The sequence below is a fragment of the Rhynchophorus ferrugineus genome, unplaced genomic scaffold, assembly GCF_030347505.1.
Source record: "Rhynchophorus ferrugineus isolate W39M unplaced genomic scaffold, kcgeb_rfMv2 rfM1, whole genome shotgun sequence".
Classification (NCBI taxonomy): domain Eukaryota; kingdom Metazoa; phylum Arthropoda; class Insecta; order Coleoptera; family Curculionidae; genus Rhynchophorus; species Rhynchophorus ferrugineus.
Genome location: NW_027472580.1, coordinates 92,352,050 through 92,374,443, shown reverse-complemented (window position 1 = coordinate 92,374,443; position 22,394 = coordinate 92,352,050). Strand labels below are relative to the sequence as shown.

Below are 22,394 nucleotides of genomic sequence, written 5' to 3'. Positions count from 1 at the left end.
TTAGGAAGACGTTTTAGCGGTCTAAAAAGTTTTATGGAATCTATTTAACTGAAATTTATTTTATGGAAATAACACAGTCTGTTAGTGCCAATATTTGATGATTTAGTTATTTACATTGTGTAATGGATACATTGATTATTTCATAAAGTTAGATTTGTTTTTAATGATTTTACATGAACTTGCATGTACTAAATTGTTGGAAATCTTGCAGAAAGCCTACAATATGTCGGACATTTATAATAGGAATACGAATCTTTAGTAGAAACACGAAATATAACAAATATAGGGAAGAAATCCAAGTATGATACTTAGTTCTAAACTGATCTTGAGTTACTGGGTGTTTGTGTTGCTGTTGTAATACTTTTTTAGTCAAAGAAAGTATTTATTGGAAAATATTTTGAAGCGTGTTGAAGTAGCGATGTTGGTTTAGCAGAGATCCAATTATTGATCCATTTTCGTAGTGTCACTTATAGATTTGGCATTTTTTCCGATATTTCAAACTTTAACAGATATTTGTAATTAACATACATAACTTAACATAAATAGAAGGAATAAAAAAAGCTCGATCATAATATAATGAGTGACCCTGTCTACTACAAGAACAACGTCGTTTCACAATTGTTTTATAAATAATTCTATTTTTTGATGAGGAACACATTTTGACTAAAATTTTATAAAAGCAGCATCTTAAGCAGGAAAGTGGTATAGAGGTGGCATTTTAAAATAATAAATTTTTGTCAATATTTTTTATTATTAAGTCGGATTCTTTTTACATATACCGTAAAAATAATATTTGTGTAATATGTAATAATATATATTAATAATTCATTCTATTTTATCTCCTTGTTTTTATTCTATCACACAAATATCTATCAGAGACATAGACAGATTTAAAGAATGTCGAACATTCTCGTATTGATATCTTTTGAAATATCGAATGGTGTATTTCATCCGGAAGTATTAGTTATTGCGTGTTGCAAGTTCGCATAAAGCGCTATTTGCAAATTTCTGTTTTGCATATTCAATTTCTTTCAATCCCCGCTCGTTATAATTTATCAGAAATGTTTTATAAGATTTAAATTTGATCAAATCGAGAACTATTGAATGATTGTGCGATATAAATTATTTGCTAATATTCTTGACAATATGGCGAGAAAATACTATAATGTATGCAATATCTTTGGAAAAAAAACAGTTACATTTACAGAAAAATGGTAATATGGATAATGTATGTAAATGTTATATTGTAGCATTGTAAACAGAATTGCTCTATGGTTATTTGTTTTTATCCTAATTTACCAAATTACAACGTCCTCATTCTATGATAGACACTTTGGGCTTGACATAGATGTTATAGTTTTTAATGTGAATTGAGTATTATGGGAACAATAAACTAGATCAGATTGTTTTACTCTCTTTAATATTTATCATTATCTAGGAGCTGGAAAATATCAATATTGATGTGCTGATAATGTTATGCACAGTTTCTTCCTTCAGTTCCTTATGCAGATTATCGTTACGAATGTACTATGGAACATCAACAATACCTCGCAGTACCTTATTTTTGAATCTTGGTATGATATTTCTGTTGCTTTGGCTGGTACAACCTCGGAGATGTACTTATCATAAGTTACCTTCCACAGTTGTGATATATATTGTAGTTGGAATGAAGGATTTATTAGATTAATGATATTAATTAGCGCCTTTCTTAGAAGTTCTTTTAATATTTTATCGGTAATAAGATCAACACCAGCAGCATTTTTGCGCCAATACCATTTTTTGTTCCTTTCTTAACCTCGGTCAAAGTTATCATTTATCAATGGAATTTTTATCATTTCCTGTCCAACAGAGAAGGGTGATGATGAGCGTCATCCACTGTATGAGGTTGTAATGTAAAACATTCTTTCAAGATTATCTGTAAACCCTGTAGCCTTTTCCTGATTATCTCTAGCCAAGACGTTAAAATTTATTGGTGTTTTTGCATGATAGGTCCTCTTAAGTTTCTAGTAACACTTCAGAGCGAATACTCAGCCCTAGCGTTATGAGCAAGCCATGGAATAATGCCATTTTTTTTTCGCTCTTCTTTTTTCTGTCATTAATTCTAGGATATCTTCAGGTTCCTTATTACCCTTTAGTTTCCATCTGATTTCCGGGGTATTTTATCATGCTGCGAGTGATGTATATCTTTTATCAATTTCTCCACCTCAAAACCCAGGTTTTCCTCAGTATCTATCCAGTCTTCCGAGTTGATCTTTTCTTTTAATGTCACTCCAAAACCTATTCAATCGATTCTTCTAGTAACTACACAGCAACAATTACTTAGCTTGAAATGATGTAGTCATTTAAAGTCAGTACATCGGGGAATGGTCCAAGTTTAGTTCTATATTTTTTTCAATTTACGTATAATTGTCAGTATTGAGTGGCTAGTACAGTTAGTTAATTAATTTAGTTGCTATTTAATCTACTATGGAGGTGGATGTCGAGATATATCGCTGATTCTGCTTGAATAATTGGGTATCGTTCATGCGAAATAAGTAATAATATAACATGATAATAACATATTATTACATTTAGTAATAATTAAACAGATAAAGTATTTGGCCATGCGTTTGAGATAGAGTTACATTTTTGTGATGTGATATAGTCACATTATGTTATTTCAGTTAATTATATTGGGATTGTTAAGTGGTCTACAGATTATACGAATAAAGTAATGATATGTCCAGCTTTATTGCATTGTTTTTTATTGCATCTTACATTAGATATGTTTAGTATTGGTATCAATATATATTTCTCAAATTTAAATAAAGTTAAGAGTGTACGCTTCGTGTGGTTTGGTTCATCTTGTGGCTTTTTGATTACGTGGCGGCAAGCATCCAAAAACTTTGTTTTGGAAGCGTCGGATTACTAACCAGTTGGATGTGTTAGTGCAACCCTATCACTTCAGATATATTCTATATTTGACTAATAATTTCTTTATAACATCTTTATTAGATACGCTTAGTACAATGTTAATTATAAATTAATTTATTACTACATTTCATTTGTACTTGGATTAATTCAAAAGCAAGACGAGTGCGAGAAAATATATCAATATATATTCCTGAATTATAAAATTATAATAACTTATAGCTATAGTTTACGCTAAAAGTATACACTTTATATAAGTTCGTATAGTTTGGTTCGCTTCAATATCGTGACATCCTGCGCGCTATCCAGCAGTTGTATTGCTTCCACGTTAGTATAATTTAAAATCTTCTTTCGTGTTTCAAGTAGAAATCTTGGATAACTTCGCAAAACCATTTGATTTCCAGGGTATCGTGCAGTTCTTCGTTGGGTACATAGCGATAAGCATTGGTAATCAATCGAAGAACCTTGTTTAGGCATAGTTGAATGTAATTTTTAGCACAACCCCATATTTGCAGCCCATAGGTCTAAATGGGCTTTATAATTGTTTTATAAATCAACCTTTTTGATTTTAGATCAAGTTGAGAGTATGTTCCGACTAAGTAGTATTGTTGATTTATTTTGGTTCTAATGTGTTTTGCTTTTTATCTAACATTATGTTTCCGATTTAGTCTACCGTCAAGATGGATTCCGAGGTATTTAGCTGATTCTGCTTCAGGAATCGGGCATCCATTCAGTGATATAATTAAGTTTTTATTATTTCCCCCAATGCAAAATTAAGTTGAATTTTCCAATCTTTCGTCCATTTGAAGATTTTGTTGACTGCCATTTGTACTTTTTCTACTGCCCAAGGTAGAGATATGTCGTCTGCCATAATAATTGTGTCTTCATCAAAGGTTCCAAGTAGTGTTTGTTTTGTTGTTGGAATGATATAGATAACAGATATAGCAGAAGTCCCAAGACGCTAGATTGTGGTGCCTTTTTAGGATTGAGGTTATCAATTTCATTGCAACTTGCAATGAAGATTGACTATTAAATGAATTTATTATTTCTTAGATCAAATTGGGAGTATCTTTCGACTAATCAATACAGTTTTTTGATTTTCGGTTTGATCAGCCCTGTTTTTTTGTGATATTTCATATATTCGGAGTAATATTTTGGAGTCGCTATTGGGTAATCGGAAATCAAAATACTATTTTTGATAGTTAATGAATTTATTGAAAAACTGGTAGGATCCCCTTTGGTCCACAATATAAATAAAATAGGAAACATTGTAATAAATGTCTTGATAGTTTGTTTTCTCCTTTAAGAATTTTTTTGTAAGTTATTAATAAGTCTGATCTGCGTAACAAACAACAGGTGATCTCTATTGTATCATACCAGCAACTCGTCGCGGTATTCACGATCGATTTTTCGCCATCATTCAGAAAAAACAATCGAGCCTCACCCCGCCCAAATCGAAACGCAATGAAATACGACCAGTTGACATGTTCGCGCCCACTTTTCCACGTCTGAAACGATTACTCTGCCCGACTCGGTCGACGGAAAAACTAAAAAAGAAAAATGATATAAACCCCGCGTCATAAATACCTCGTAACTGGGGTAAGCGATGCGGAATTGTGACTTGAGGCAATTTACAGTTGTGTTATCGCAGGTCGTGGGTAACGGGTGAGGAGGGTGGGCCGCCGCCTGACGGAAGGGGTGGCCGGTTTTAGGGCGGATTAAGATTATGGCACGGTTTTATATTGCCTATGAACACGAATGGGACTCGAACCGCGGATTTGTCGATTTACTCTCTGTGGGTAATACGGTCCACGTTACACACTCTGTTTCTGTGTGTCAGACGTTAAAAGCTCATAAAAATTTTAATATGTTTGACGATATTATCCCGGATAATAAAAGTGACTTTGTCGGATAATTTCTACCCAAATATAGTTTATCAAAAGGTAATGAAAATGGGCCCCCAAAACATAGATACTGTTACAAATAAATAATAAAAGAAAATACTCGAAAATAGGAGGGTTTAACAAATATTAAAACTATTCTTTAAATAATTGTAAGGAAGCAAATGCGAATAATATATTAAAGGGGAAATTAGGTGCAGGGGCTTCAAAAAAATTATTTTTATGTTGTTTTATAAATATATAGTACAATTATTCAAGAATATACTCTGAACATTTCAAAATAAAATTCCAATCATTCCAAATCAGAAGGATTCCTTGTTTCTGTTAACAAATAAATTTTTGATATAAATGTATAGAAGTATTAGTGGCCCAGCAAGGACATTTACAAAATACAAAATACAAAATACAAAATACAAAATACAAAATACAAAATACAAAATAAAAAATAAAAAATACCAAATACCAAATACAAAATACAAAAAACAAAAAACAAAATACAAAATAAAAAATACCAAATACAAAATACAAAATACAAAATACAAAATACAAAATACAAAATACAAAATACAAAATACAAAATACAAAATACAAAATACAAAATACAAAATACAAAATACAAAATACAAAATACAAAATACAAAATACAAAATACAAAATACAAAATACAAAATACAAAATACAAAATACAAAATACAAAATACAAAATACAAAATACAAAATACAAAATACAAAATACAAAATACAAAATACAAAATACAAAATACAAAATACAAAATACAAAATACAAAATACAAAATACAAAATACAAAATACAAAATACAAAATACAAAATACAAAATACAAAATACAAAATACAAAATACAAAATACAAAATACAAAATACAAAATACAAAATACAAAATACAAAATACAAAATACAAAATACAAAATACAAAATACAAAATACAAAATACAAAATACACAATTTTGAGACACTTACAAAAACTGAAATTACCAACAAAACAAATCTAAATTAATATAACTGTTTGGGTTCGGCACCGACTTCAAAGTAATCAGTTGGTAATAGTTAAAATAACTTTGTAAATAATTAAATAAATAGTTTTTCGTTGGTATTAAGCTAAATTATGTGTATATAATAGAATATAAAATACGTGTAGGTTAAATAAGGTTTTTGTTTATTTTAATTTAGTTATTATGTACATATTTTATTTTGAAATTATTTTTGTGTTAAAAATCTAAGTTTGATAAGTTTTTAATTTTTATTGACTTCCGTATTTATTTCGGTTCGATTTTCTTGTTATAATTTAATTATGTTAATATTCGTTAATATTTTATTAATTATCCTAGTCGATGTTTATAACCCTAATGTGTCGATTGTTCAATTAATCTATCCCAGATTACTATCACTATATTTGGCAACTTGGAACCGTTTGAAAGAGAACTGTGAAATCTGGGCGATGAATTCAAGTATTTAATGTTAGATTTTGGGGCTACATTTAAAATACTTGAATGGATAAAAGAAAATTTAGTTTGTACTTCCATGCAATTCTTCCCTTAATAATAACTTTCCTTGGACCCTAACAAACATAATTTCTTTGTCAATTTCACATGAAATACCCCACCTGTCAATTTATGTCTCAAAGCCATAATTATCAAGAGCTGTCTTCATTATGTCAAGACTTTTATCAACCAGATCTTTAGGGCCTCATTGTACTATAAATTATGCACGTAAAGGGCAGCTCTTTAAATAACCCGATGTTTGATCGAAATCGAAATCCCCATCCGATCGAACAATAAAAAATGAACACGGAAAGATACCCCGCCGATATCTGCATTCAACCCTCGAGGATTATTACGGGCAATTAAAGTCCGTCCGGCCCTCTGGCCCGCATCGCGGCCGTTAATGCGCTCGATCCGTTATCTATCGGAGCCTTCCTTTCGAACGGAGCTCATGTCAAACGATAATAAGTCACTTCTAAAACAATTCACTGGTCGGACGTAGATCAGTTAAAATAAAGTACGCGCGCGTGCTGACTGCATTTGCATAATCGGTAGACGGTGCACACACCGCAAGACGTAGTTCCCATACCATTGAATTCGTATTGTTAGAGTGCACAAACACTTTTTAACAATTAAATAATATAAAGTTTTAATGAGAATAATTATTTGTAATATTCTCTGAGTGATTATTCGAGAAACATATTGGCCTATTAATTAATTTTAAGGAATTTCTTTTAAAATTAGTAGCTTTTTTGTAAAAATTTGGTACAATGTATTTAATTCAAAGTATTATTCATTGATAGTCCTTGCCTTTTCCCATCTTTCAGGCAATCCTATAATAGAGAGCATTTGCTTGGAGCCAAATATATTCGAATTTGCCGTTGATGTTGATGCATGGCGTGAAGACTCTATGATTTTCCCATCTGGGTTATGTGGGACAGCTTCTGGGCTTACCAGTAAGTTAAACCGGTACCGCCTTACAATTGACCCCTGTGGATCAATACAGCTACTGCATTAAATTTAGAAATATGGTACCCGCTAACTGGGCAGCCGTTATTGGGCACGAGGACCCGACGATTCCCTTGATTCGCGAAGTTGAGTTAACACACGACTGGATACTGTCGTATGGGGGTTAAAGTTATGACTGCAGCGACGGATGAGGCCGTTTCAGCTTGGAAAAGGGGGAGGTTAGCGGTGATGCGGTGCTAAGCTCCCAGCATGTCGACCAGCTCGCGAACAAGTGCGTTTACAGAAGAACTTGTGCTGATTTGTTGTTTGTGGAATGATTGAGATATGAAGTGCTTGATTTCTGGAGTGTCAGTTTCCTTATGAATTTGATTATTTCTGAGAAACCATGGAGCGTTTAAGTTTCTCCTGAGGAGCTTATTATTGAAATCTTGAAGCCGTTTCACTCGGTTGGGTGTAACAAACTTAAAGTAGACATTAGGTCCGTAGAGGAGTACGGACTGAATTAACATCTTGTAAAATAAGAATTTGATAGAGATTGGAAGTCTGCTAGAAGGGAAGATCAGAGAAGATAGCAGGTTTGCTGAACCTTTCTAGATTTTGGAATGTCAGCCGAACCGTCGGTCGAAGTGGAGACCTAGCTACGTGACGATTTGTTGCGGTGTCGATCTTAAGTTGCGAGACGCGCAGTGCGTAACGCTTCTTATGGTAAATGATGGCCAGGGTTTTCAGGGGGTTGATTTGCAACGTCCAGAATTTGAACCGCTTAGGCTCATGATCGGATTTTTTTTGTTTTGGACCATTGTAATGTATCAAATTGTTGAGAGTTGTAATTTATAACTTATTAAAAAAGTCTTTTCTGACACAATCGGTAGCAGGAAATATATTTTGTTAATAAATTTTGTTAATAAACTTTGTTAATAGAAGATAATAGATAGTTTGTATAAAAGAACGAAAGTACGAGTAGTAAGAAACGTATGACGAAATTTTGAGGTCATTGTGCTGACTGACCATATAAGGATTATATGGGCTATATGTTGGCTATATAGAAGCTTATTAGGTATTATGGTTATATTTCTACTTTTAAAAGTGGCACTATTAAGAAAAACTCATACGATATGCATTAAACAAAATATTTTCCATCATTTTCTACAACTTCGCAATAACACGTTCAATAGGACTAGTTTTTCCGAAACTAATTTAAGGTAAAGCAAAGTCCCGCTACCATCTTCATTCTGCGCCATCTCAGTTATGTGACGTTTAGCTCAGTTTCACTTTAACTATTGTGCTGTGTAGATATTCAAATTTTATTACGAATAAATATACATTACAAGAACGAGTAGAAATAGTGACCAATATTTATAGAAAATATTCGTTCCATTATAGACAACCAGCGGAAATTGTGTCAATGATAGCAATACTTTTGCCCCACGTTGTAGAATTTTATAAAGATGTCTGTATTATATTTCGATTACATTGAGAAAATATTGATTCCTAATCCTTTATATAATGTGTCATTCGATCCTCTAAGTTCTAAGCTGAATAGCGTGTTTCGAAATTTGCATATAGTGAGAAAATTAGTATTCAAAAGACTTATAAATAAAACACTAAATCTATATGCACCTATAGAATTTTGTTATGGGGTAATTCTGCGCGAACTAATATCTATATAATACAAGTATTTCAGAAAGATCTGAGAAGTATTGGGGATGGTATAGGAAATTGAAAGATTGGCGAAAAGAGATAGATATGATCATTCTCATAGATAGATATGATCATTCTCATATAAATATTGAAATGCTGCAATTCTTCACACACACATACTGAACTATGCAGAAAGCTCAAGAGAACCAAACCGTTTCCCTATGTATACTTTTGTAGTGTAGTATAGCAAATGGTAAAATACTGCTTTTATTTTATTGGATCAAAGATGGAAAAAACCTTATACCAACAAACCAGTTTGGGTTTATCTACAAGCATTCAACCATTGACCAGGTCCACAGAGTAACAGATGTTATTGAAAAAGCCTACGAAAGTAAAACATTATGCTCGGTTACATTCTTAATATGGCAAAGGCCTTCGATAAGTTTTGGCATGGAAAACAACACACCTAACTACTAAAATCGTACATTACAGCTAGAATGTTTAGAGTTAAACAAGACGAAGCTTACTCTACAACAAAAGAAGCTGAAGCAGGTGTACGACAAAGAAGTGTACTGGAGCCAATGTTTTATCTACTCTACACTTGTGATATACCACAAATGGAGAATATTACGATGGCTACATTTGCCATGATACTAAGATTACAGCTATCGGAGACAATAGTGAAGAAGCCACATGAAAATTACAATAGGCCAGTGACAAATCTGTGCATGTGCAGTTCACCTACAATCAGACCGTACAATCACCACATATAACATTAAATAATACTATCATTCCATATAGCAACAACGCTAAATATCTTGGAATGAATTTTAATGCAAAACTTCGGTGGTAGGAACCTATAAAGAAGAAAAGAAAAGAACTGGAATTGAAATAACATATAAGAAAATATATTAGCTAATCGGTAGAAAATCACAATTATTAGTACATAATAAATTGCTATTATATAAGCCAATTCCGAAACCTATATGGACATATGGAGTACAATTATGGGGATGTCCTGCAAAGAGCAACATAAACAAAATACAATTTTTTCATAACAAAGTCCTGAGAAGTATCAGGGCGCACCCAAACGCTACAGGACTGACAACCTACATCGAGACCTTCAGATACCCACAGTTAGCCAAGAAATCAAGAGAATTACAAAGAAGCATGACGAAAGACTCCATTCTCATGAGAGGATTGAAGTATTGCAAATTTTGGATACCACCAAAATATGATACAGACTCGAAAGAATCTAACCATCTGATCTTATCTAGTGTTCTGTAGTGAGGTGCATATAAAAAAAATACAGCAGTGACATGTATAAACATTATTTTCACAAGACTGAGATAGGGCCGATGGGTTCCGCTAGTTATATACCTAGATTTATGTTATAATAAATTGCTTGTAGGCCACTTGTAGGTTAGTAGGAAACGACTAGTAACAATGTAATAATTAAGATCAGTGCTTTGCCTTGTTAATATCTAAAGATAATTAAAGGTTTTCATTTTTATTAATATACTACCGAAATATCTAAATACTCTACACTGTAAGGTTTTATCAATTTTTTGCTGAAAGTTATTATATTTGACTAAATTCACAGCGCGAATATTCTGTCATCAAAATTCATCATATAAACATAAACATAGAAATGTTGGAAAACCGACTAATGAATTAAGGATCCGACTTGAAAATCAATGACCCAAATAAATACTCTATAATTTCGAACTCGTCGACGTCGCCTGTCCATTTGCGGAGGGGGTTATCTCTGTAACTGGCACCGCCAACCACCCTCGCCGCTGCCAACCACTACCATCGGCGTTATGTCTGACTCGAAACGAAGGCTCTTTGCATAAATTATAATCTGATGCTGAATTATTTGTGTACGACAATAGAGCGACAGGCCAGCGACATTGTAATAACGCGAGCGACGATCGCTTCAGCCGAAATAAAGGTTTGCATTGTACCGCATCGATTCAGTAGCTGTAATACCTATTCCGCGTAAAAACATCATCATTTCATTCAGGTAACATTTCGATTCGAATTCGATTTTGTCGAATCGAAGTAGGCTAATTAAATTTTATATAACGATAATGTAATTGAAAAATATAATTAAAACAAAATAAAACAATTGAATGACTTAACCGAAAATAAAATTTAATCACCAATTAGATATAAAGCCGTGTAATGTATATATATATTATTGCAGTCTAATAATAGGCTTACACTCTCGAAGTGCTACTAGACCTGCACCTTTAAATGTTAGTTTTATTAATTAATTTTTGGATATTTGCCCAACAGAATTCTATTTCTGCATGTTGCCAATACTTGTAACTTTTATGTACATTTCAAGAATATAATGATACAACTATACTGGTTAGTCGGAAGATACTCTCAACTTGATTTGGACCTATGGGGTGTTCATTCTTCAATTTTGGAATATTTTTTGGAACAATTTTGGAATTTGGACCTATGGGATGTAAATATCTGGTTGCACTAAAAATTCAAATCAACTAGTCATCCAACGCTATCAAAACAAGGTTCTTCGTTTGGCTACCAATGCCTATCGCTACGTAACCAACGAAGAATTGCACGATGATCTGGAAATCAAATGGAATTGCAAAAGTTATCCAAGATTTTACCTTGAAAGATGAAAGAAGATTACTAAATCATACTAACGTGGAAGCAATACAACTGCTGGACAGCGCGCAGGATGTCAGGGGATTGAAACGAACCAAACCATACGAACTTATATGAAGTGTATAACTTGTGTGTCTTGCTTGTGAATTAATCCAAGTACAAATGAAAAGTAGTAATAAATTAATTGTAAATTAAGATTGTACTAAGCGTATATAATAAAGGTGTTATATAAAAATTCTTTTAAAACAGCAGAAATTATTCTGGAATAGATTCGTGGAGTACCTGATTAATTTTTAACGGAATATTTTCCCATTCTTGTACATCACACTTCGACACTTCCATCAGGAGTGTATTAGACTGTACCAAAGAGTGAGAGGTGAGCAAGAAACATAATATTCAGCAAGAAAATCAATTAAATTCTAGACGTACAAGTCATATAACTGACGCTATAAGTCTTACTAAGTGAGGTTAAAAAAATATAATTACGTAATGTGTAGTGTAATGTAAAATTAGAATGTGCGTTGTTATATAAGCCAGATTGTAGATTATCTTGATACATACCCTACTTTAAGAGCAGAATGTTTCATTTGGTAAGGAAACAATGAAAATCCTTCAAACGGTCCAATAACGTAATGTAATAGTCGCTGTTGATGGTCCTTCCTTTTTCAAGATAGTCAATGAAAATTATTCCATGCGCATCCCAAAATACAGACGCTATAACCTTGCCAGCCGACTGTTGCAGTTTCCCAAGCTTTGGAGCGGTTTCATCGTGTGCAAAACACCCGGATGGCTGTCGATTTGATTTCGGAGTGAAATGATGCAGACACGTTTCATCCATTGTCACATATCGATGCAAAAATCGAGTTTATTACGCTTGAAAATCTTCAAACACTGCTCCGAATCAACAACTCGTCGTTATTTTTGATCAAAAGTCGCGACATCCACTTTGCACAGAGCTTTCTCATACTCAAATATTCGTGAAAGATTTGATGTACACGTTCAGTTAATAGCTTTAGAGTGTCTGCTATTTCTTAGAGTTTAATCATCAAAATCATTTTGTAGTTTTTTAAATGTTTTCGTCGGTAACAACCTCTTTTGGGCGTCCACTGTGTTCACCATCTTCGGTGCTCATTTCACCACGTCTAAGCTTAGCCTACCAATCCTTGATAGTTGATTTTTCTGGGGCAATTTCCGGAATATCGGCATCAAGCCAAGTTTTTGCTTCAACTGTATTTTTCCCCTCAAAAAGCAATATTTTATCAATACGCGAAATTCCTTTTTATCATTTTTTTTTCACAATAACAAAAGTTGCTTCACTCAAAATGCTATAATTTACAAATTAATGATCCGACAGCTGTCAAATTTATACACGCATCTTTTGAGGGTTAGAGTTAACTAAAAAAACACATCTTCAATTGACATGTTATTTAAACTGTATCTCAACCTAAACAATAGGTTAGTTTGTGAATTGAAGAACATTTATTCTATTTATACTATACCTTTCATATGTACGTATAATTTACAATAGAGCGTTGCATATTTAACTTACAACAAAAATTCCTCAAAATTAATTCACAATTTCTATATATCGAGCCAAAAGTTATTTAATTAAAGTCGTTACACTTTGAAATATTTTCCCATTTCGACACTTAAAAGCTCATCAGCGTTTAATTCACTTAGTAGTCGATAGCGAATATTAGCCGCGACCTCCGCTACGCCAACATCCCCATTAAAGACAGCCTGTGCGGTTTTCGTGAGGGCTTTTTCCGTCGAAGCAACATAACAACGCGACTGCCGCTACTGTATAGAGAACACAGAATAACCGAGGAAAAAGCAGAAATTAAGCAGCCTTCCTATGCGGTATCTGCCAAATAATTAAAGCTTTTGATGCGAAATAGTTGGAAATAAATTGCATACATCCCCTCGGTGCGCGAGAGAGTACTTGTGGCTTTGCTATTTATGCAAATATTTTGATACTTCACGTATAAAACGCTTTGTTTCTAGTAACAACAACAGTATAGTAGTTGTTTGAGAAAGCCACAATTTGGATTATTATGGTAAGCTGTTTTGTCTTTAAATAAATATAGGTGTATCTCTTTTTAAATAATATTTCAGTTGACTATGCGAGTTGTACAAGCAAATCTGAAATTCAGAGTTTCATACGAGGGCAATTTGATAAGTCTTTTTGAATGAAATTTTTTTTCGACAATATACTCCTTTCAGGTAAATATATTTTTTTATTTTTTCAATTTGCCTTGAGACAGGAGTTTATATCAATGATGACCTCTTCTTTTTTTGACACAAAACTCCACACCACACAGCCATTTCTCCAGGTTTGGAAATAGGAAATACGAAGATTTGAATAATGTATGCGTTCGTGTATTTTCTTGATCAAATAACACCACAGATGCGGGCATTTTTGCTTTAAATCAACATCAGAGCGGTCCAAAATCTAATTATTATTCATTATGACTAAATTTTATTATTCTTGGACTTCTTACAGTCTTTCTTTCAAATACATTTTTGAGTAGACTTGGATGACCGTAACAAAGGATTACAAAAATATTGGTTGATAACAATGAGGTACTACATAGCGGTTATAAAAAATAGACTTATTTTAAAATTATATGTGAAAGACTAAGATTTTGAAAGAATAAAAACACAAAATTTCAAAAAACACCAAGCGAAAGGACTAAGAAAGAAAAAGTCACTTACCGTTTCTTAACCATCATTTCATTGTTCCATTGTTTGAACTTTTTAGATGCTTTGATTTTATTTGTATTGTTTATCCTATATTTCCTGGTTTAAAAATTTGAGTTGGGTTTTGGGTTACGAACGGAAAGAAAAAGTAAATTAATAGTTTTAATAGATTTAAAATAACTGTATATTCCAGACACAAAAGCCATGAAATATGATAAAAGATTAAAGAACATTAATTAAACATACACTGTATAATAAAAGACTCTCCAATTATAACACAGTCGCCAGTTGAGAACTCTGACAGTACTATTATATAAACCAAGTGCTCTATATATGTTATGACAAATCAAAAGATCAAAAAACTACTGAAAATATAAATAAATATACAGGTGTAAATATATTTGACAGGCATACTGAAATATTCACCTTACATAGTTGTTACAAATTGGGTTCTCATATTAATTCTCAAAAGTAGATCTCTGCTTCGTTTCTTTAACATTACATGATTTCAGTGATTTCAGTGAAGATTTAGATTTATTTATAGTTAAAATATTTCAAACTTTTGCGACATTCTTAACAATGGTGTTATTTTACCTCTATATTATATTAATTACATTTTGGACATAAGTAGAGGTACTTAAGACAGTAAGGACTTAGATCAGTATGGTCTTATTGCTGCTTTATTTTCTATCTTGGAATGAAAATACACAACTTGTTTGGCAAGCATATTTACCGATGTATCATTCCATTACAGAACCTCACACCATCACAAACACCAATGTCTAGGATTATCTAATTATAGCACAAAATAATATTTAAATAAGACCTGTATCCATATAAACCGTTCAGTGCAACCAAAACAACTACAGGATTCAGAGCGGTCCATTAAGAAAACCAGAACATTAAGAATCATCGTGGTCCGGTAGATTGACATTGAATTGAATATTTGAAAATTCTCAGTATTGCTTGGAATGTATATATATATATATATATATATATATATATATATATATATATATATATATATCTTATATATAAAAATGAATCGCAAAATATGTTCCTAAGCGCATAACTCAACAACGCCTGGACCAATTTGGCCAAATCTTTTTTTAAAATGTTCGTTGAAGTTCAGGGATGGTTTTTACGGCGAGAAAAATTAGAATTATTGCTGGAAAAACCCTAAAAATAGCCCTTTTTGTTTGAATTTGTTTCGTGTATCAGTTGACAATTCATCTGTCATCTGTCAAAAGTCATCTGTAACAGACAACTTTTTTTTTTAAATTTGATATGACTTGAACTCAAATCCTTTTAATCCGTACGAATTGTTTTATTTATTTAAAATTTTTTATTTGTTTAAAATTTAATTCAAATTTTAAATAAATAAAACAATTCGTACGGCTTAAAAGGATTTGAGTTCAAGTCATATCAAATTTTAAAAAAAAAGTTGTCTGTTACAGATGACTTTTGACAGATGACAGATGAATTGTCAAGTGATACACGAAACAAATTCGTATATCGTGTTTTATGCAGAGTGTTTAGTTAGTTAGTGTTTGTTTAGTTTGTGATTAGTGAAAAAATAATTTATATTTGATATGCCTCCTATAAGACGAAGCAATTTAGGTAGAAGAACCAGAAATGCTATAAACCAAGCTAATTACCGATCTAATCGTACTGCACAAGAACGTGACGACGGAAATGAACGTGAAAGAATTCGGATATCACAAACGCGTGAAGCGCGAGCGCGACATTCAACTAATAATCGCGCAAGTTTGAATCCAGCTGCTTTCAGTTACGATGTGTCAATTGACTACAGTAACTACCAATGTGTTGTTATTGGTTCTATGAACTTGGTTTGCTCACACTGTAAGGCATTAAAATACAAAAACGAAGCCAATGGATTGTGTTGCGCAAATGGTAAAGTGAAATTGATACAATTGGATCCACCACCAGAACCATTGTACTCATTGGTTTCAGGAATAGGAACAGATTCTATACACTTTTTGACACATATTCAACAATATAACAATTGCTTTCAAATGACTTCATTTGGGGCAACAAATGCAGTTCGGGAAAATTTTATGCCAACTTTCAAGGTATGTATTATAGCAGTTACTCATAATTATTTTAGCGAACAAAATTTTCTGTCACCAAGGTTAAGATGTGTTACTAATCTTCAATTTCTTAATCATTACGAAATATATCACTTAGTCATCATATTATATGGTGATTCAGTTTCAGTGACACTTTTATTATATTTTATATTTGATAGATATTAGTTAAAACTAAATATATACTTTTTAAGATCAAATATTATTTAAGTTTGATCATTGACAATCCATTAATTTATACCACACCATAATATTTTTTTTATTTACAGATACAAGGGCAAATATATCACAGAGCAGGTTCACTGTTACCAGTGTCAGATAGCGACAACAAATTCCTGCAAATTTATTTTATGGGCAATTCACCACAAGAAATTGATCTGCGTTGTGCACATAACAATTTAGTAAAAAGGTCTATTGTAGAACAATTACAAACTTTATTTCATCAACACAATCAATTGATTATATTGTTTAAAACTGCCCTGGATCTGATGCCATCCGATAATCACAAAATTGTAATCAGAGCTGATAAAACACCTGCAGGTCAACATACAAGACGTTTTAATGCACCAACTATTGATGAAGTTGCTATCGTTGTAGTTGGAGAAAACTTGGAATCCCGTGATATTTTTTACATCGTCGGAATTTTCAATTACAACCTATAAAGGAAACACACCGCTCATATGATGCACTGCAATATCCCATTATATTTTGGCAAGGTGAAGATGGCTACGATTTATCAATAAAAATGATAAATCCCATTACAGGTAACTAAAATATTAGTTTAGCTATGGCGATAATATCTCAGTCACTATATTATGTATTTTAATTTTATATTTGAATGTTATTAAAACAAAATCTGTTTACAGGTTCTGAAACCAACAAAAAAGTCAGTTCAATGAACTATTATTCATACCGCCTAATGATTCGGGAAAATGCAGATAATCACATATTGAAATGTCGGCGATTATATCACAAATATGTTGATGACATGTATGTTAAAATTGAAACGGAGAGATTAACATTCATCAGGTTGAATCAAACCAAACTCCGATCTGAAGAGTATATTCACCTTCGAGATGCGATTAATACTGATGGAAATGCACAGAATGTCGGTCGGATGACTATTCTTCCAGCAACATACATCGGAAGCCCTCGGCATATGCACGAATATGCTCAAGATGCCATGTCGTATGTTCGTCATTATGGTACAGCAGATTTGTTCATCACATTTACATGCAATCCGCAATGGATACAAATTAAGCAGGAGTTATTACCTGGGAAATCATCCATTGATCGTCATGATATTACAGCCAGAGTCTTTAGACAAAAGTTGAAATCTTTAATGAATTTCATCGTAAAACATAATGTGTTTGGTGAGACACGCTGCTGGATGTATTCTGTGGAGTGGCAGAAACGAGGATTGCCACATGCACACATTTTGATTTGGTTGGTTGAAAAGATAAGGCCAAATGAAGTTGATGCAGTGATATCAGCTGAAATCCCTAATGTACAAGTAGATCCTGGATTGCATGAGGTAGTTATCAAAAACATGATACATGGTCCCTGTGGAACTCTTAATCAAAATTCACCGTGTATGATGGATGGTAAATGTTCAAAACGATATCCACGGACATTAATATCGGAAACAATTACTGGTAATGACGGTTATCCATTGTATCGTCGCAGATCGACAGCAGACAATGGAAAATCAACAATTGTCAAATTAAATTAACAAGATATTGAAATAGATAATCGTTGGATTGTTCCATATTCACCCATTTTATCAAAGACATTCAAAGCACACATCAACGTTGAATCTTGCCATTCAGTGAAATCGATTAAATACATTTGCAAATATGTAACCAAAGGGAGTGATATGGCTGTGATTGGAATTGGTGCAGAGAATTCTAATGATGAAGTTACCCAATACCAAATGGGCCGCTATGTCAGTAGTAATGAAGCAGTTTGGCGAATATTTTCTTTTCCTATTCATGAGAGACACCCTTCTGTTGTTCACTTAGCTGTGCATTTAGAAAATGGACAAAGAGTGTATTTTACAGCACAGAACGCAGTACAAAGAGCTGCTCAGCCACCATCTACTACATTAACCAGTTTTTTTGAGACATGCCAAAACGATGATTTCGCACAAACATTGCTATATTCTGAAATGCCAAAATATTATACCTGGAATCAATCCTCAAGGAGATTTATACGACGGAAACAAGGAAAACCAGTTCCAGGATATACAGATGTATATTCCACCGATGCGATTGGCCGGATTTATTCAGTACATCCAAGCAATGATGAATGTTTTTATTTACGACTGCTATTAGTCAATGTACGTGGCCCAACATCATTCCAACGGTTACGAACTGTTGATGGTGAATTGTGTGGATCCTACAGAGAAGCCTGTCAACGTTTGCAATTGCTTGAAAATGACGCTCATTGGGATCAAACTCTCAATGATGCTGTAATATCATCACACACTCATCAAATGTGAACATTGTTTTCTATAATCATATCTACATGCTTCCCATCAAACCCAATTGATTTGTGGATGAAGTACAAATATTATATGTGTGATGATATTTTGTATCAAATACGGAATAGAATGGGAAATCCAAATATACAAATCAGTGAAGAAATTTACAATGAAGCATTGATTTCAATTGAGGACATGTGCTTGATAATGTCAAACAAACTATTAATTCAATTAGGCCTGACCGCGCCCAATCGTCCAATGCATGACGCTTTTAACCAAGAGTTGCATCGAGAAAGACTGTATGATCTCAACGCTTTGAAAGAATAAATTCAAACAAATCTTCCACTGTTAAATGAACAACAGAAGTATGTATTTGAAACTCTTATGAAAGTAACAAATGATGAAACTGGAGGGATTTATTTCTTAGATGCACCTGGTGGTACAGGAAAAACTTTTTTTATTTCATTAATATTAGCAACAATTCGCTCACAAAATAAAATTGCACTTGCACTCGCTTCGTCGGGAATCGCAGCAACTTTGCTTGAAGGTGGTCGAACAGCCCATTCAGCACTAAAATTGCCATTAAATATGCAAAGCAATGAAACTCCAACCTGCAACGTTTCGAAGAATTCTGCAATGGCAAAGGTTTTGCAGCAATGTAAATTGATTGTTTGGGATGAATGCACGATGGCACATAAAAAATCTTTGGAGGCTTTAGACAGAACCTTAAAAGATCTACGTAGCAATAATAACCGATTTGGTGGTGCAATGATTTTATTAGCAGGAGATTTTTGTCAAACATTGCCAGTGATTCCACGATCAACGCCAGCTGATGAACTCAATGCATGTCTAAAGTCCTCCAATTTGTGGAAACATGTTAAAGTACTTCATTTAAGCAAGAATATGCGTGTCGAGTTGCAAAATGACCAATCTGGAAACATATTCTCTAAACAACTCATTGACATTGGTAATGGCAAATTTCCTATAGACATGTTGACGGCTTGCTTTTGCTATGACTATAAACAAGTCCCAGGGGCAATCATTAAGTGTTTGTGGTATTAATCTAGAAAACCCATGTTTCTCACATGGTCAATTGTATGTTGCCTGTTCCCGTGTTGGAAAACCATCAGATTTGTTTATCTATGCGCCAGGTAATCAAACAAAAAACATCGTATACCACAAAGCAATATAATGATAATAATAATAATAATTATGATTCACATGATTAACAATAAAGCGATTACTTACTTTTCAATCCTTATATATGTTTTATTTAATTATTTTTTATTCACAACGCCCTATCACCAGGGTGATGGTTCTGTTCAGGAGAATTTTTTAAAATACGTAGGCACAAAAACTGCCACATTACAAATCTTTTTGACAGGACGAAGTCTGTCGGGTCAGCTAGTATATATATATATATATATATATATATATATATATATTTATGTATGGTTACATATTTTAAAATTTAGTATTAATTTTAAATTATAAATTAGAGGATATAAAACAATGAACCTTAACTATGCAATAAACTATCACATATTATATTTAATTTGATACTGTTTAAGTATTTAATTTTAACTTTTAAAAATTTAACATTTGTTTTTCAATATTTTAAAACCAATGTATATGCAAAACCAACACTAAAAAAAAACACAAATATTAATTGTTATTGGTTAGGTTAGACAGTTTAACATTTTATTCCTAGAATAAAGAAACTTAGAAGCGCATCTCCTATGTTAAAATTGGTTCTAAGTTATGCTCGGAATCCCCGTGTGAGGGCGCTTACACATGCGTCCTATGACAGTTAGTCACGGCGGGAAATTTAAAAATGTTTAGCGGGAATTTTAAAAATTTTAGCGGGAAAAAAATATATTTAATTGATATATTACAATAATGTTAATATTCCTTGACTATAAAGACATTGATATAATCACAGAGATATCTCGACTACCCAAAAACACGTAATCCACTGAGATTATCTTCTATCTAATATTTAAAACAAACATTAAAATAAGATAATATAACTATCAATGGTTCTGTTGTATTATTTTTTAGAATCAACTAAATTAACAGTCTACCTAAATTGAGGTACATTTTATCAAATATGACAACTGCAGTTCGGTCTATACGGTCAAGTTTCTGAAATAACTACCAAAATTGGAGGTTACTGCTCCAGCAGCAAAAATGAACTTTATTCAGTATCTGCATTAATGTTATTCTAGAAGGCAAGCAGAATATCTTCGATAACAGTTTATATCCTCTGCCACTGCATTTTAATAAGGATAAAGCCATTAATTTTTCATCCAACCTGAAACGAAACTCATGGGACAGGCTGAGTTATCTGTAAATGAAAATATACATTTCAAGTTAGAACCTCCATTCTCTAATAATAAACATAAGTTTATTATTATTTACTTACTTCTGGGTCTTGTTGGGGTAGAAGAATCTCCTATATATTTATCAGCCTCAAAAAACTTATGTGATTTAATATTGCCATTGGGGGCATATGTTCCTTGTTTTGTAGTAAAGGCAAAGGAAAAGCTTAATTATTTCAGTGCAATAAATCATATTTATTTAACAAAATACTTACTATTTAAATTATTAGTAGGAATTACACCTTGTTTCAGCCATGGCTTTCCACATTTTGGTCTATAGTCTTCATCTTTAAAATGATTACAAACTTTCCTGGACCTACATAGGAGATCATAAGAGGTTCCCTTAAGGTTTTCTTTTTATTACACTAATAAATTAAAATACACAGAATAATTTAAAGTAATTGTCAAATATATACAAAAACACATACCGAAAAACCTAACGTAAACAAACAATACAAATTTTATCACGTAAAAATGGCCGTTAACTGCTTAGTTTAGAATTATTAATACCGAGGCCGAACGAGAGAGAAACACACATATAGCTGTTGCATTTTTCATTTGCATTTGGCCGCGTAACGTGGATCCCGAAAAGCTTTAACGTGAGCCCCGATTTTTCCATATAAGTTTCTATTCTAAATTTCTTTATTCTATGATTTTATTGCATTGGTACTTTCATGGATTGATATCGCTGATTAAATCATATGAAATCGCTTAAGATCGACGACTTTAGAGTCTCAATGGATATTCAAGTAGATATGTTGGTGACAAAAGTCTATATCTAATATAAATTTGGTTTTTTTTGTGGCTGTCAAGGAGATTAATTTTCACATTGAATATATTTAGACATCATTGTATCAACAAAATAAAAAATTTGTATTAATAAACAGATATCGTGTTTATACATCTAATAATAACATAAAAATTAACGACGTCTAGGTCCTGTTCCAAAATTAAATTATAAATTCACCGTTTTTACGTACGTTTTTTATTAAAACGTAACGTGAGTACTTAATAAATTTATTATTTTTACTATAACAATAAATTCCCAATTTAACTTTACCTTCATATATATACACTGCAGACGCTCCACCTCGACTGTAGGTATAAAGACGACATTTTAATTTAGCAGGAAAGGAAATGTGAGAATAATTCTGAAGCGTTC

General features: G+C 32.5%; 1 protein-coding gene and 1 long non-coding RNA gene across 2 annotated transcripts; one reads left to right on the top strand and one right to left on the bottom strand.

Annotated features, from left to right (window-relative positions):
- Positions 1-16,982: 16,982 nt before the first annotated feature.
- LOC143201259 (uncharacterized) lies at positions 16,983-20,108 on the top strand. Its single transcript, XM_076412208.1, has 2 exons — positions 16,983-17,133; positions 17,236-20,108. Exons 1-2 carry the CDS (start codon positions 17,115-17,117, stop codon positions 18,099-18,101), a joined length of 885 nt encoding a protein of 294 aa, XP_076268323.1. The 5' UTR covers positions 16,983-17,114; the 3' UTR covers positions 18,102-20,108.
- Positions 20,109-20,608: 500 nt separating this feature from the next.
- LOC143194319 (uncharacterized) lies at positions 20,609-21,773 on the bottom strand. Its single transcript, XR_013005293.1, has 3 exons — positions 21,448-21,773; positions 21,277-21,398; positions 20,609-21,198 (listed from the first exon to the last, which is right to left on the bottom strand). It is a non-coding gene; the product is annotated as an uncharacterized LOC143194319 (long non-coding RNA).
- Positions 21,774-22,394: the final 621 nt, after the last annotated feature.